The 15,639-nt window shown below is 46.5% G+C and overlaps 1 protein-coding gene across 1 annotated transcript in view; it reads right to left on the bottom strand.

The window, feature by feature from the left end:
* The window catches only part of ptch2 (patched 2), a 28,784-nt gene extending 17,782 nt beyond the window's left edge, over positions 1–11,002 (bottom strand). The window contains 3 exon segments of the mRNA XM_067252820.1: positions 22–211; positions 8,717–8,909; positions 10,658–11,002. Coding sequence (XP_067108921.1) covers positions 22–211; positions 8,717–8,909; positions 10,658–10,804 — 530 coding nt within the window. The 5' untranslated portion in view covers positions 10,805–11,002.
* Between the last annotated feature and the right edge of the window lie 4,637 nt (positions 11,003–15,639).

The following is a 15,639-nucleotide window of genomic DNA, read 5'->3' as shown; positions in this document are numbered from 1 at the left end:
AATGTGCGCTTTATTACTCACTTTCCAAACAACGACACCTGGACCTTGCTGGCGGACAGCGCAGCCTCCAGGTGCAGGAGCAAAGCCTCCTGGGTAAGTATGTTAGCTCCTTCCTGTTTGGGTGTCTGAATGAGCATCTGCGAGGTGAAGACCGACTCCTCCCCCTGCTTTTCCTTGGTGTAGCGCAGCTCTCTACTGACACGGCTCCCAGCTGAGAGAGAGAGAGGGAGAGAGAGAGATAGAGAAGGAGAGAGAGAGGGAGGGAGATAGGGCGTTAGCGAACAAAGGAACACAACTGTTCTACGGCACAGGCCGCATATGAGCACACAGTAGAAAGCAGAGGAGAAGACATGGATCTGTCTAATATGGAGCATCTTCTTTACCCATGGCTGTCCTCCCCTCCTCCCTCCTCCCCCAAGACGTTCAGCCTCGCTGTGCAGCTCAACCCTGAGGTCCTGGAACCACGCCAGCCAATACAGAGCCCCTCCACAGAGGTTGGGGTGGGGTGTGTGTGTGTTGGGGGGGGGGGGGGGTGCAGATGGCTGATAATGACTATGACAGCTCACCTAGTCAAACAGCTGATTCCACCAATAACAGCACAAGTAGACCAAAAACCTTGAAGCTGAGATATACATCTACAAATGAACACACACAGTCACACAGACAGGACCAACGCCCTCGCCAGTGCTTCTTATGAAGGCACTTCAGACTCCGAGCCGAGCCAAGAGACATGAGTCAAGGCTTCTCATTGGCTCTCTCTGTGAACCAGATGTGTGCTGTTAGAGGAAATCCTCTGATGCCCAAACCCCATCACACACACACACACACACCAGAATGGCTGCCACAAGACTACACACACACACACACATGCAGGAGCCAGAAGTGGTAGTTTACCATCCCCAGTTTCACCCTGGTGGATGGAGTCTACAGGAGAGAGAAACACAGGCTCTCTGCAAACAAACACAATAGGGAGAATGAAAGGATAACATGCCTCCCATATTTCACAGCTAGCTTCCTGCCTGGCCTCATACCATAACTAACTGAGGGAAGGGAGCAGAGAGAGGAGGAGAGGAAAGAGGGAAAACGGAGAGAAAGTTAGGAAGAGCCCGTAAAAGAACGTGGGGGAAGTAGAAAGGCGAGCAAACGAACAACAGAGAGAAAGACAGAGAGCGAGTCAGAGTGAGAGCGCGTAAATGAGCAAGAGAGAGAGAGAGAGGGGGGGGGAGGGTTGAGAGAGTAAAAAGTAGAGAGGGAATTAACAAAGTGGTGGTGGTAGGATTGGATGGGGGAGAACAAGGCCCTGCAATGCTGTGTTGATGTGGTATGCCGAGCGCGGAATGAAAGGCATCAAAGCTGGAGAGAGAGAGACATAGAGAGAGAGACAGAGAGAGGGAGAGAGAGACAGAGAGAGAGAGAGAGAGAGAGAGAGAGAGAGAGAGAGAGAGAGAGAGAGAGACAGAGAGAGAGAGAGACAGAGACAGAGACAGAGAGAGGAGAGAAAGAGACAGGGGAGTCCAGCCCCCTAATTACCCCAGCTGCCCTGAAAAGAGTGAGGCGGCCTGAGCCGGGGCTAGGCTGGGGTATCTGGGTATGCAGAGCCGTGCCAAGGCTACATAAAACACACCGCTCAGGATCACACTGGGCCCCTTCGTCTAACACCCCCACCCACCTCCACCCACCCACTCTCTCTCTCTCTCTCTCTCTCTATTCCTCCATCTTTCTCCCTTTCCTTACACCTTTTCATCTCTGCCTCTCCAATCTATTCCCGCACCCCCTTGCTCTTTCATCCTTCTCGGTATTTCTCTGCCTCTTTCTCCCTTTCTACACTTCCCCTAACCCCCCTCCCCTCCACCCTCCCCCTGATGAGGCTGCTCTATTAAAGAAATGAAGAAAAAACAAACCGCCCACTCCTCTCCTCTCTCCTCCGCCCTCGGCTCCTGAAGTGTGGGATCAGGTTTACTAGTGTCTGGATATGTGTCCCAGACATTCTAGATGTTTCTCCCTGGTCTCAGTACACTGACCTTGTGTTCAGTGCTCCAAAACAGTGGGCCAAGTTAGGTGTCTTGTCTGTGGCTACATCTGGATCTCTCACTGTTTCATGCTCAACTTTTCTTCACACATGACCGGTAATGCTTGTCTTGAGCTAACAAGGAGGACACACCTAGACACAAACCCAGCTAACTAGCTACTTCTCCGCCACAGATTATAGAAAAAAAAAAAAAACAGGGAACTGGAACGGAGACGCTTGGCTCTCATATTTAATGCATTCGGCATCTACAGGAAGCGCGCTTCAATCTCTAGCTCTGTAATTACAGGGCTCCTGAAGTAAATTATAGCTATTTGTGTCTTGTTCCTCCCATCTGGACCACCCAGGCAGCCAGGCAGTCAGCTCCGCTGCTCCCCCACCCTCCTCTCTTCCTCCCTTGGCCGGCCCCCGTTCCCCCGTCCACTCCCAGCCCCGCTCTGCCCCGTCTCTCTCCAGATGGAGGCCTGGATGTCCCCCCTCTCTACGCTCCACTCCGCTCGGCTCTCCACATCGCTCGGCCTGCTCTCCGCAGCCTTAAAGAGACACACGGCCAATAGCTCCACGCTCCGCAGAACTCAGAAGAAGGGTTGAGGGAGAAGACCTCGAATGGAGCCGATCATCTGTCATAAATGTGCGAATCTTCTCTCAAAGGATAATGTCAGAACGAGACAATAAGGTGAGATGGTCTCATGATAATGTTGGACACGCTAGATACACAGCTACTAAAAATAACTTATTAACCAATCCTGAAAAAACTAACAACAAACTACCTCATTACTGAATGACCCACATTCAAATCATGTCTATGCTACATGCTAACAGGCTACTTCTATAACATCCAATGGCATCTGGTTTCACATATAGTGGCCCCATATTAGGGTTTCTGAGGGGGCCGCCAACTAGGAACCTAGTGTGTGTGTGTGTGGGCAGTATGGAAAATGACATGTAATTAACCATGGAGATGAACCCCCCGGTCCTGTGTGTCAGCCCACTGCTGGACCCTGTCACATCCAATCTCCCTCATGTTCCTACCCCCCACATCCCCACCACGCACACACACAGATCCCTACCACACTCGCAGAGACCAGACTTCTACCCCTGACCTCCAGCACATCTAACTGAGATCTGGAATCGCCAACCGACCAAGCAGGGTCTGGAACAGCCTCTCAGTAAGAGACCTTCATCGAACCATAAAACAATCCCAGAAGGCAACGGCTGAAACAGTTAACAATTAGGACTGAGGCAGGCAGCATTCATCCCAGGCCCCAGTCCCCCAAGTCCCCAGCCCAATCTGTTAACTAGAGGCCACCTTCAAAGTGTTGTGGTCCAGATTAGTGGGATTAGGAGGGGGCCAGTGAAAGGAGCCATGCTGCTTCAGAGGAAGTCCTGCGAGGAAGAGGAGGGCTGGAGAGACAGGCTCTACCTGACTGCCACACAGGGATGGAGAGAAAGACTAGATGGTACACGCACACACACATACACACATACACAAACAAACAAACACACAATAAAGTATGCACACATAGGCGCACACACACAAACACAAAGCAGGGTCTTAAAAAAAGTCCCTTTATTTATCACTTATTTCAGACTTTAGAGGTTGGATTTGGCCCAAGGTGCAACACAACAAGTGGTATTGAGTTTCATCTTAAGCTTCAGATCTGGTGCCATTCTCAGTAATGGCCCATCCATTCTATACCATCCATTCTATACCCACACCCACACACTATACACAAACCCACACACACACACACTCACTGGGGAAGCAGATGGGGAGGCATAGACTCCATACAGGCTTTTGTCATTCTCTTCTGAATTTCTTTCAGATGTTTTCCAACAAACAGGAAAAAAAAAATTAAGAGGAACTTTCACAACAAAAGCAAATGGACCAAGACTTTCCCAGAGAATAAAACAATGCAGGTCCAGAGACTGGGGGGCCTTGGCTGGCTTCGTATCTCACCTATAGAAATACAGTGTGTGTGTGTCTGTGAGTCTGTGTGTGGGTGTCCATCCATATTCAGAGAAGATGGAGCAAACCAGCACAGCAGATTGAAAGAGGGAGAGGTTGGACAATTCAAATGTATGTAAAAAAAAATTAAGAGAAGATGACTAATTAATTTCCAAATTAGGACCCAACAATCTTTTTACTTCAAAAAAACACACATCCAAAATAGTTTTTTTTTTTTTTTCTACTGTGAAAAAAATAATCGGTTTCAGTTACATTCTATTCAGATGTGATACTTGTGTTAGCATTGACATAAATTTCCAGCGCGGCTGGCATTTAGGCACTGGCCATTTCCATGTGTATAGGCTAGCCTCTCCTAATTATGCTAAACACCCCCGTTGGTGCTGCTGTGAAAAATACTCGCATTAGGCACTCCAGTGGCTGCTAATGCTGCTTAATGTGTGGTTGAAACATACATTCATCTCGCCGTGAAAGGCAAAATTTTTCCACGTTGCTGGTCTCATTCAGCCTAGAAATGAATTTATTGAGCCCAAGGCCCATTTCTTCTCCCCCCCAAGTACCAAGAAAGGGGTTTTCTCTCCCTTCACTCTCTCTTTTTTCTGGAAGGGCAACCGGTTTGGAGAAAAAGAGAGAAGGTGCAAACTCTATCCTTGAGATGACTGGTGTCACTTTATTTAGACTAGACCAATGGAGGAAAAACCTCTCTTTTGGCGTTGTATAAAAAAGCTGTCAGTGTGATTGACTCTGAAAGATGTAACCTTCAGAGATGGTGACTTCTAGAAGGTTCTGTGTTGGGCCCTCAGCCTGCTCACTGGTGAACTAAAAAACTGGAATGAGAGTTGTCCATTCCCTCAGTTGAGTTAATGTGCTAACTAATGCATAACTGAGGAGAAAATCAGCTGTAAAGTCCTACTGTAAAGGGTTTTACAAGGGGAACTGATGCAGTTTAGTATTCCCCTCATGTGACTTCCCCTTCAGGGTTTAGGCTAGAGAACCCCAGGGGTATGAAGTGTGTATTTATGTGTGTGTGTGTGTGTGTGCATTAATGTGTGTAAGAGTATGTGTGTGTTAGGAGGTGGTCTGGAGGGGGATGAAGGGCAGAGGAGGAGGAGGGGGTTGAAATAAACATTTAGAACTGACCCAGGTTGACTCTGGTCTTGTTTGTTCTTTCTACTGGTGAGGTCTGAGGCGTAGTACTCCCAGTTTATTTATCTAGCTGGGGCACTGCTGCGCCACATTCACCTCCAATAATGCCTCATAGAGCTCTCTTTCTCTCCAAGCACAGCCCCGGACTGGAGTGCTGTGTATTTTCTAATGAATTATAGCATTTACCTGCCCCGGTTGTGTTTAGAGAACAGGTCCAAACACAGAAAACCACACAGGTTTAACCCTGCGTGCTACTGCCTGGCCTGTGCCGTGGCTGGGGCTCAGACTGGTGGAGGCTGCGCTCCATATGCACTGGGTCATTCATGCTAGACTGTATGTATGTTCTTTTCCTGTATGGTTCTCACATGGTCTCTTTATAAAACATGTGGAGGTGGCCTGTCTTCCGGCCTGCCTGCCTGTCTGTCTGTCTTCCGGTCTGCATGCCTGCTATACTGATATCCAGCGTCACTTTGCAGTATTTGCACAGCTTGTCTTTGTGTACATGTCTGTCAAGTTCTCCCAAACCTAAGCCAGAAGGGATGGGTTTAGTCCATGTGCAAGTACATACCTGTGCTAACACATGTAAAACCATTCTGAACAGCCCCATTCATTAAGCTGCTTCTCAATACTAATCATTTCAGGACCGAGGAGGAGCTATTTGCTTACTTTTAACATTCCCTAAAAAAATATGACTTATTTCTCCTGCTCAGAAGCAGCAAATGGGCCAGTGTCTGGGCTGGTGAGAGGGATGGGTCTGGTTGATGGAGGCCACACTGTTGTTTTAAAGGGAACGGGAAAACGCTGAAGTGTAAGCCACCCTAAAAACCTTCACACCAGTGCTCCCCAACCCCCACCCTCCTCTCCCCTGCACCTCTCTTTATTAACCCTCCTTTCTCCCAGCAGACAATGCAGGCTAGGCCGCATTCTCCCCTGCCCCTTCTGCTGAAGGTCTAGGCTGCAGGGCTGGATGTACCCCTGGTTCTGGTCCTCTCACTGGCCCACTACCCCTGCAGGGGCTAACCCTGAATAAATATCCAAACACTCCCAAACACATATTCACTGGGTGAATATGACATGGGACATTCTCTTCCTGCTTAGGACGTTGTACCCCTCAGAGTGTCATTAGTACCACCACAGCCCACAACGACAACATGTCAAGGTATAGAGCAGCTGATGTTTTTGGAAGGGGTGTAGACGGTAAAGCAGTGTGGTATTGTACATCAGGAATGTCTGCATGGGGGTCAGTTAGGGCGAGAATCTAATACTCTCCAAACAGTCTCTCCTAGCTGTCATCGGGCCTGGTGTGTTAGCACAGTACAGTGGTGGAGGAAAGGAGAGAGGAAGCAATTAAAATCATCCTGGTGGTCCCCTGACTTCACAGGCTAGCAGTCAGGAGACCAGCCAGGCAGGCAGGCAGACAGGCAGGCTATGGAGACTAGCTAGGTGGCAAAGCTGATGTTGGGATGTTTGGGTGGGGGTTGGGGATAGACTGCTCCAGGATATATGATGGGGAGCATATGTTCACCCCCTGCAACTGGTAGAGTGTTGAGCATTCACACGCACACACTCTCGCAAGCTCACACAAACACAAACAAACACAAGGCCTTAGTTCACAACCAGCACTAAACCTTATGCGTGGAAATATGTTTTGAGCCACACAAGTCAGATCTAGCAATAGATTTCTTATTGTACAATCGTACCAGGCAGAAATCTGTTGCAAAGCTTTCTGCCTGTTGACTTGTTTATAAAAGTATACTTCTGTATGTCTGTTCTCTTTGACATGCCTCCTTAAAATGATATAATGAAAGTCATAACATCTCAGTCCTATTAAAGACTTTTATTCCTTGTGTGTGTATGTGTGTGTGTATGTGTGTATGTGTGTGTGTGTTTGAGAGAGAGAACTAACCTCTCCTTGTTACCAAACCACTTACTCTCCATTCAGCTGTGAGCAGCTTTGTCAATGGGCTATTGGGGGAAACAAGGCAGGCAGAAACTTTAGAAACATGGCCACTGCCTCTTAAAGGAACAGTCTCACTCGTCTCTCACTCCTCTCTCTTCCTCCTCTCCTCTCTCTTCCTCCTCTCCTCTCTCTTCCTCCTCTCCTCTCTTTCTCTCTCTCCCTCCACTCCTCTCTCTCCCTCCTCTCCTCTCTCTTCCTCCTTTCCTCTCTTTCTCTCTCTCCCTCCACTGCTCTCTCTCCCTCCTCTCTCTTTCCCTCCCTCCTCTCCTCTCTCTCTCTCCCTCCACTACTCTCTCTTCCTCCTCTCCTCTCCTCTCTTTCCCTCCTCTCTCTTCCTCCTCTCCTCCCTTTCCTTCTCAACAGCTCACTCTGGCAAACGTCTGCCACACAAACCTAATGGCTGTATCAAACTAACCTGCTCTCATAGGAAAAACTGTGATTAGCCAATTTAATGTGATAAAAGTTCACATTAGTAAACAGCTATAGTAAATTAAAAAACAGCTACAGCAAACGCTTCAATCTCATAAATCTTGTTTTTTTTGGTAGTCAGGCTCAAACCACAAATCTATTAAGCGTATGACTCAAATCTGAAAATCTTCTTGCCTCACCAAAATCTGACAGAAAGTCAACCACAGAATGCCAAACCACAAGGCTCTCCAATGACAACAATTGAGAATGGAGAAGTGCTTCTTTCCCACCCAGTAGAATACTAAAGGGACAAACACCCAGTAACTGGTAAGATTTTTTTTTTTTACCTTGAGTGTGTTTATAGTACAACTGCTGTGACTCTTTTTAAAGCGTGCAAAACAGGTGGGTAAACTTCAGCTGTATTCACTTATTTTTTTGTAGGAAAGGGGGTGCCTGGCCCTCTTGTTGAATGGAATCCAAGAATAGTTAAGGACCACACAGGGAGCAAGGGGGGGAGGGGTCAGGGCCTCAAAGATGGCTAACGATTCACACAGCCCATCTGCTGTGGGGATCAGTCGCATGCTGAAGGCCTGGGGGGCTTAGGAGGAATTTGGCAGTGTGAAAACCAAATAAAGCTGCCCCCCCCAAAAAAAAAATTCTGCAGAGAACCCACGGATGAGAGAGAACGTCAGACCCAGGCAGAACATGGACAGACCCTCACACACCGGATCAGGGTAGAGAGAGAGAGGGAGATAGGGAACAGGGGAACAAGAGAGGGCTTGCATGTGCGGAAGACAAGAATGTAAGTGTTAAGTTGTTTGCCGTTTAGCTTTTAGAACAAACCCTGCCATTGCAGCAAACTGCAGGTTGGCTAAGAGCACGTCCCAGGGACTTCGCAAGGCAACACTGTCAACACGTACATATGGCTCTACACATCCCGTTTAGAGAAATCACCAGCTTTGGAAACAGAACCTGCAAAACCTCCCTTCTCAACAGGGGATGCCGATGATCACACAGCATACAGCACTCACCCTCCAGGAACCAAGATGGCAGCAACACCCCCCCCCCACCCTCCCCCCGATGTATTTATTCCATCAAACAGCCGCATATGGAGCACATAAACAGTGCAGACATCTCCCCCCCCCCCCCTCCCCTCCGTTCCCACACCCACACTCCACAGAACCTCAGGCCCACTGCCCAGCCGACTCACCTTCCACCCAGAGCTGCTCTATGTCCGTCTCGATGGCGGCGACCCTCAGCCCCACAGAGAGGGCTCCGAACACCAGGAGCCCGATGAAGAGGACCTTCCCACAATGCCTCTGGATGTGACAGCCCAGGGAGAAGAGGAGGGCCTGGAAGCGGGCCCTGATCCACAGGGGAGCCTTCTGACCCACAGCTTTGCCCTGGAGGACAAGGGGACGGACAGACGGACGGAGGGTTTATTACACACGTTCTCACTACACACGCTCGCTGGTGGAACACTGGGCAGTTTGAGGAACACTGGACAGTTTGAGGAACACTGGACAGTTTGAGGAACACTGGACAGTTTGAGGAACACTGGGAAGTTTGAGGAACACTGGACAGTTTGAGGAACACTGGACAGTTTGAGGAACACTGGACAGTTTGAGGAACACTGCACTTACTGTCGAGCTGTCCTTCCTTCTGTCACATTTGATCATGAACTTACTAACTTGCTGTCTTTCAGAAGGTGGTTAGGTGTAATTCCCCTCACAACATGAAGTTGCCCAAAATTTGAGTTGTGAAAATGGTAAACAATCTACATAGACTATGTGTGGCATAAAGTTTCAACATTATAAGATTACTTCAAATCATCATGCTCAAACAATAAAAAAAAGTCTTATGAAACAAACAAAAAACTGTTAACATGTATTGAGTGAATGTTGAAGATCACTGTGAACACAGTCTTGTTCTATACATGGACAGTAGAGTACAATCACCCGAACTCAGACCTACTCTAAATCAGATGGTGAATGAGTCGGCTGTTATTAAGAACATCAAATTATAAAGAAGCTGCCATATGACAACAGATTCTGGAATCTAAGATGTTAGGGAGGTGACAACTGGATAATGTAATCATGTCAAGGCTATGTGCAATTCCCAAAGAGAGATGAGGGATAGAAAATATATAACGGAACAAATGCAACTAAAGGAGTGGACTTTTTACTAGAATAATACTTTTGGGGGGTTGGTGGCATTTATCTGTTTCACTGAGAGCAGAAATATAGCTGTTATGTGGTTAACTACAATATAATTAAGTTAGACTTCCATATTACATCTAGAGATTAGTACTTTACTACAAAAGGTCTGATTAACCTAGTCAACAAAGCGTTTGGATAAGGTATTTCCATGGCATCTACATTGTAGGTCTAACTGAAACTTATTACAACATACTAAAATCTTTGCCAGGATTCCACCAGTTGCCTGTTAGTGGCATCGGTGGTTTTTAGATGACATGATGGTTGCGTTTGAGTACAAATGTGCCATACTGTAGCTTACTCGTTCCAATAAGAATACCAATAACTTGTAGAATTGCTGTTCTCTACGACTTTAATTAACATTGCCTATTTAAATATATCGCCTTTTCGGTCTGTCTTCACAAATACTGTTCCTTGTGCTGAGACTAGACCGCTGTTGTGGTTTCACTCTGCCGTGCTGACACACATCCAAGCCTTCATGCGCTCCAAAGATGCCTCGTCAGATAAAACTTAATCAGTGAATTCCTTTACAAGACCCACCGCATTTTCAAACAAACCGGACGTCTGATCCTGCCTGCTTCATGCAAAAAGTTGAACAAATCCCAAAACACGCTCGAGAGTCGATGTCTTTCTAAAATGAATGGAGAAAGCTATTCCCATTCATAATGTGAGATCGGCGCTCGGAGTGTAACATCACATCGTGACAACTAGTAGACTACACATGAGAATGTAACTATAGTATGACTATAGGAAAACAATCAATCTTAAAATGCGTTTCTCACATTATGTGTAACATATCCCGTAAACACATACCCTTACATCACACACAAAAAATATCTTGGATCAAAAACTAAGTTTCACTAATTAGAACGCTACACTGGCTCACATACATTGACTGGAGGTATATGAATATTCGACTGAAAGCATTTTGTCACCTTAGAAATCTGTTTAAGAGCGAAAGCAGCGTGGCAATAACTGGGTCTCCGTGGAATATCTGTGTTTACAGGCGGCGGAGAACGCGTATAAATCGGGGGTAAATCTCCAAAAACACCGGCCCCGGGGACTCTGGGGTCCGAGGCCATAGTCCAAACAAGAAAACGAAGCACAGAGCCAAGCAATAGAAAAACAGTGCGAGTTCAGCAAAAGCGACAATAATCCAAGATAGAATACTAGCGCATCCACCGGGTAAAAGTAAAAAGAATATTTTCTAATCTTCCTTTGAGCCAAAGTCTCGCAACTCCATCCCAACATTATGCGCCCAAATCAGTATAAATCCTTGCGTCTTCATTCGTCCTGATAGCTTATAAAACAACGTTTCGAAGTAGTAGGGAATGTCGCGAGGAGGTCTCTCAAGCCTGCGTCTGATCCTGTAGCGGTAACATTTGGAGAAGTTAGCCCCTCCGCAAATCCTGAAAAGGGTGGTTTGATGGAAAAGTGCTCCGGCTCTCATTGGCCAAGGAAGAGGCAAATTACTTTGCAAACATCTCCTATTATTAGCTGCTAAGCAACAGCTCACCAAAGTGGAGAGAGAGGGAGACCACCCAGGCTGCGCTTCAACTCGAGGGGAGGCGGGGGTAGAGTAGGGGGGAGCAAGGGGGCGTCAGAGAGAGGAACTCTTTCAATAAACTCAGCACAGCACACACACACTCTCTCTCTCTCTCTCTCTCCCTCTTTCGCTCTCTCTATCGCGCGCGCGCTGTCTCACTACTAATTTCCAATGTCCTAAACTCGTTTTTAAGAAGCAAACATGCCACCCATATGAGACACTGACGCAGGTTTATTTTCTTAATACAGAGATTGACGGAACAGAAATGTATCCACTCCAAATTTCAAACATAGTTCCATACTTGAAAGTTCATAAAAATTATTTCAAAGTAAGCCCGAAGTCACTGTAATTTTTGAATAAGGTACTATTCCATATTTTGACAAAAAACAAGGCTAAACAAACGGACTTTTTGGATTTCTAAGAATCCATTTGAAATTTGTGAAACGTGAGCAGAGATGATTATTGTTAGATTTCACCATACTGTGTAGTTTGTGAGACAGCTGTGCACTACTGTGTGTGTATGTGTGTGTGTCCTCAAGTGACAGCTGTAGGTTTACCTCGTGTGTGTAAGTGCCCTAAACATGTAATGGAGTTTGGTCAGATCCTGTGTTCCCAGGTAGCCTAACTGTTGATTTATTTTCTGTCACAGACTAGTGTCAAGTACTTTATTGTTAGGTATTCCTGAAACAAACATGATCAGCTGCAAAACTGTTGATAGGCAGCAACTGTTTAGGGCAAGGATTAATGGAGAACAAGGACTTGCTTGTAGTTAATTAAGTATTATCTTATGAAGACATTCCAAAGCAAGAGTATTTAATCTATTCTGTTCTTTGGGAAACAGTATAGTACTATGGAAGTTAAAGACTTGTAGATATATCTAGCCATAGATTCCCATTGAAAAGTAGAAAACGAAATACAAGGCAGTTATAATAAAAGCAAGGTGATGCAGAAGCACCCATTAAACTGTTAGCTGTGACCAAATATGTAATATGACGAGCCCAGGTGCTATCCCAGGCTACATATGAATGCCCATATTGATATCATGTACCAGGGTGGCAGTGGGCATCTAGTTCTCCAATTTGTTGAATTGGATGAGGGTGGAGTAGTGCGGAACAGGCAGCTGGAAATGGGAGCTAATGTGGAATGTGAGGAATTGGCCTGTGTGGTAGGGGCCCCCTCTCAAGCCTAACAAACTGAGGGAGGTCTGGGACCCAGGTCTGGAGGCCTTGGATAAATAAACCCCAGAGATGACCATGCGCTGTCCAGATATCTGCCATCACACGGCCCCCAAACATAAACCGCATTCGCCCCCTCCCTTCCTCTCTCCCCCTCCCTTTCTCCCTCTCCCCCTCTTCCCTTCTCTCTCCCCCTTTCTCAGACTCTCTCTCTCTCTCTCTCTCTCTCTCTCTCTCTCTCTCTCTCTCTCTCTCTCTCTCTCTCTCGCTCAATCATCCCTTCTTTGCCTCACCCTCTCCCTCCATCCTCACACCCCCTTAACCTCCCTCCCCCCCCCCCCTCCCTCCATGCATGCCTCCCTGCCTCGGCCATGTGAAGCTCTTAACTGTGTATGTGCTAAGGCAGGGGTACGGAACCACCCGTCCTCTCAGCCGTCACAGGACAGCTGAGCTGGGCTCGGCTCCACTGGGCCACGCTGTTTATTTATCAGAAACCAGGACCCTGCTCTGCATTTCTCCTTTTTCTCATGTGGGCCAGGAAGAGGAGGGGGAGAGAGAGAGGGGAGCGGTGAGAGAGAGGGGGAGTGAGAGAGAGAACCACACATGTTCTTCTGAGTTCCAGTTGAATTATAAAATGGAACCATTTGAGATGATGTGAGCATGTTTACTACAGGAAATCAATTGACGTAGAAAATAAGTTCATGGTACAAGGACAATGTATTTAGGTCTATTCTCTATACACAATAAACTGAATGTGGGCATCCTCCTGGGATAATAAACATCGTTTTGAAGTCAGAGCCTTTCAAAACAATATGTGCTTAAACTATACAAAATAAAGAACTTTTTACATAGATAAGGGAACCCAAATATCTAAATATCCAAGCATTTGTTGAAAAAAAAATATTTTCCAAGCACAAATTATTGCCATTTAAAGATAACGCAACAAAGAGATTATCCACAGAGAGACCTATTTAAGTCACGTATAAACATCAACAAACAGAAATTTTGCTGCAAAACAGACAAAGTCACAGCAAAAAGTCCCTCAAAAACCAATACTGATCTCACACTCTGAGAACGTCTTTCAAAAAACTCTCTTAAATATTCGTAAGCCGTAAGGGGCATTGTGACAGCATGATGTGTACATGTAGTCATTGTGTTCCTCTGTCAGACTGAGAAAGCAAAGGCCAGCCACCCACACACCAGATTCATTATGATAATGTATTTATTTTCCCCTTTGTCATCCTAATGAATGGACCCCGAAAGAAAAATACGCACACAAAACACATGGACACTTTTCTATCAGTCTTTGTTTGTGTTCTTGTACCAAAGGTATTGTCCCAGAGCTCTGGCAGGTGGTAAGCCAAAGGCAAACCTGGGAGCTGATAAGGTTCATACCAAGAATTGAATTCACATCTAGGTTCTATGTGTTTCCAGATTCTTCTTTTCAAATGACAACATTGTCCACAGACTTGTAGTTGAAAAGAGAAATTGAAAGGAGTTGCAATTTGTATATGTGAGTTCTTTAAAAAAGGAGCTTGGATTGCCAAGCATATAGATAGTCTGATATTTAGTGTTACTTTAAAACCAGGATTTTCGTTCATGTATGGAGACATAACCACTGTGCATTCGATCTTTCTTCATACAATACATATCAATTTCATCCCAAAATAATTAATAGAATATATTTGGACTGAACACCACATTAAAAGAGTAAGTCATAGCAAATGACTGGGTCTGATAACAACATGTAATCCAGTCAAAGCAAAGCTCAACATGGGAATGGTTTAAGAACATGATAACGATCCTGTTAGGTGAAGTATTCCATGTTTGGCGAGACCACCAGAGTAAATGAGAGAAACACACAAATAATCACGTGCGAAGAGTTCCTGCTGTCCTATCATTAACAGTTATTGGTGTACAAGCACGCATGGACAATAAAGATCTTGATTTGAATGGAACCCTGGTTCAGATCCCTGCTCGCCACAGGGAAGCCCCTGACTGACTTGGATATGTGAGTTAGTGGGCCTACCATGTCTCTGCAGGCATTATCCCTTACATGGAGCTGTGTCCTGTCTGACAACACACACTCTTTGTTAAGTAACATAAGCAAGTGTTGTATTTGTCGAGCTAGTAAAAGCCTGTGTGTGTAGGGGGGGGGGGGGGGGTATACGGAGGCAGGGTGGAAAGGAGAAGAGAGGGGGGGGAGGGTGGGGGGGGCACAAAGTGTCTTAAAAGGTAGTGTGCAAAAAGGGAGGGAGGAAATTCGTTTGTGCCCGGAGAACACAGAAGACAAATGGAGGAAGTGTTCTGTTAATGTGTAGGGGTCAGCAACAAACATGCAGGTTTCGGCCACTTGGGTGGCCCAGTCTCTCTCTCTGTCTTTCTCTCTCTCTCTCGCCCTCAGTGATCAGCCCCTCAGGCCCTAAAACCACCCACCCATCTCCCCAACCCACCCCTTAACTCCACCCCACCACACACACTTTGGGCCAAGCGTGTCACTGAACGACTGACCGACCAACTGCCTCTTTATTCCCCCCGGAAAACCGGAGAAAACCCTGAGGTCTCGGTCTTCTATCGGAGCTGTCTGGTGTTTGAGCGCCCATGGTGGCTGCACCTCAGACTATCAAAGCCAAGCATGTATCATTACACCATTAGGACATCAACAAACCACCTCTGATACATTGGTGTCTTAGACAGGCGCCCTGGTGGGCAGAACAGCAGGCAGCCTTGGCCAGGCTCCGGGACTGTATTTAGATATCACTGTCTACGCTACATCCTTAGGATTTATGACACCATGCAGCCTCCAAAGTACCACTGCACTTACACTACTTACAGTGACAGTAAATGCCAAGTGCCCCGTTTAACCCACCGCTAGCTAATGTGACAGTATCTCCATGTGTGACAGGACAGACAAGGGAGATTCTGACGCAGAGCATTGATACAGAGGTATAATAATGAGCGAATTATATGTAGAATTGTACCCCTCCATCCTAGCTTAACCCCAAGTCTAGTTGCGAGTCTAAAACACAAACCCAGCATTACCTCCAGTCCCATGCAGCCCCTGATTCAGCCCCAGCCAGAGGCAGGTCTGATATATGATCTGTGGGCTGACATCTGATCTCCAGCCCTGGAAAACACAAGCATCTGTCACATTTGGCCTGCAGGGGTGGGGAGTGACACTGAACACTCACCAACA

Source organism: Osmerus mordax, chromosome 16 (assembly GCF_038355195.1).
Source record: "Osmerus mordax isolate fOsmMor3 chromosome 16, fOsmMor3.pri, whole genome shotgun sequence".
NCBI classification, from domain to species: Eukaryota; Metazoa; Chordata; class Actinopteri; order Osmeriformes; family Osmeridae; genus Osmerus; species Osmerus mordax.
Note: the sequence above shows the minus strand (reverse complement) of the source record. Positions and strands in the feature narration are given on the sequence as shown.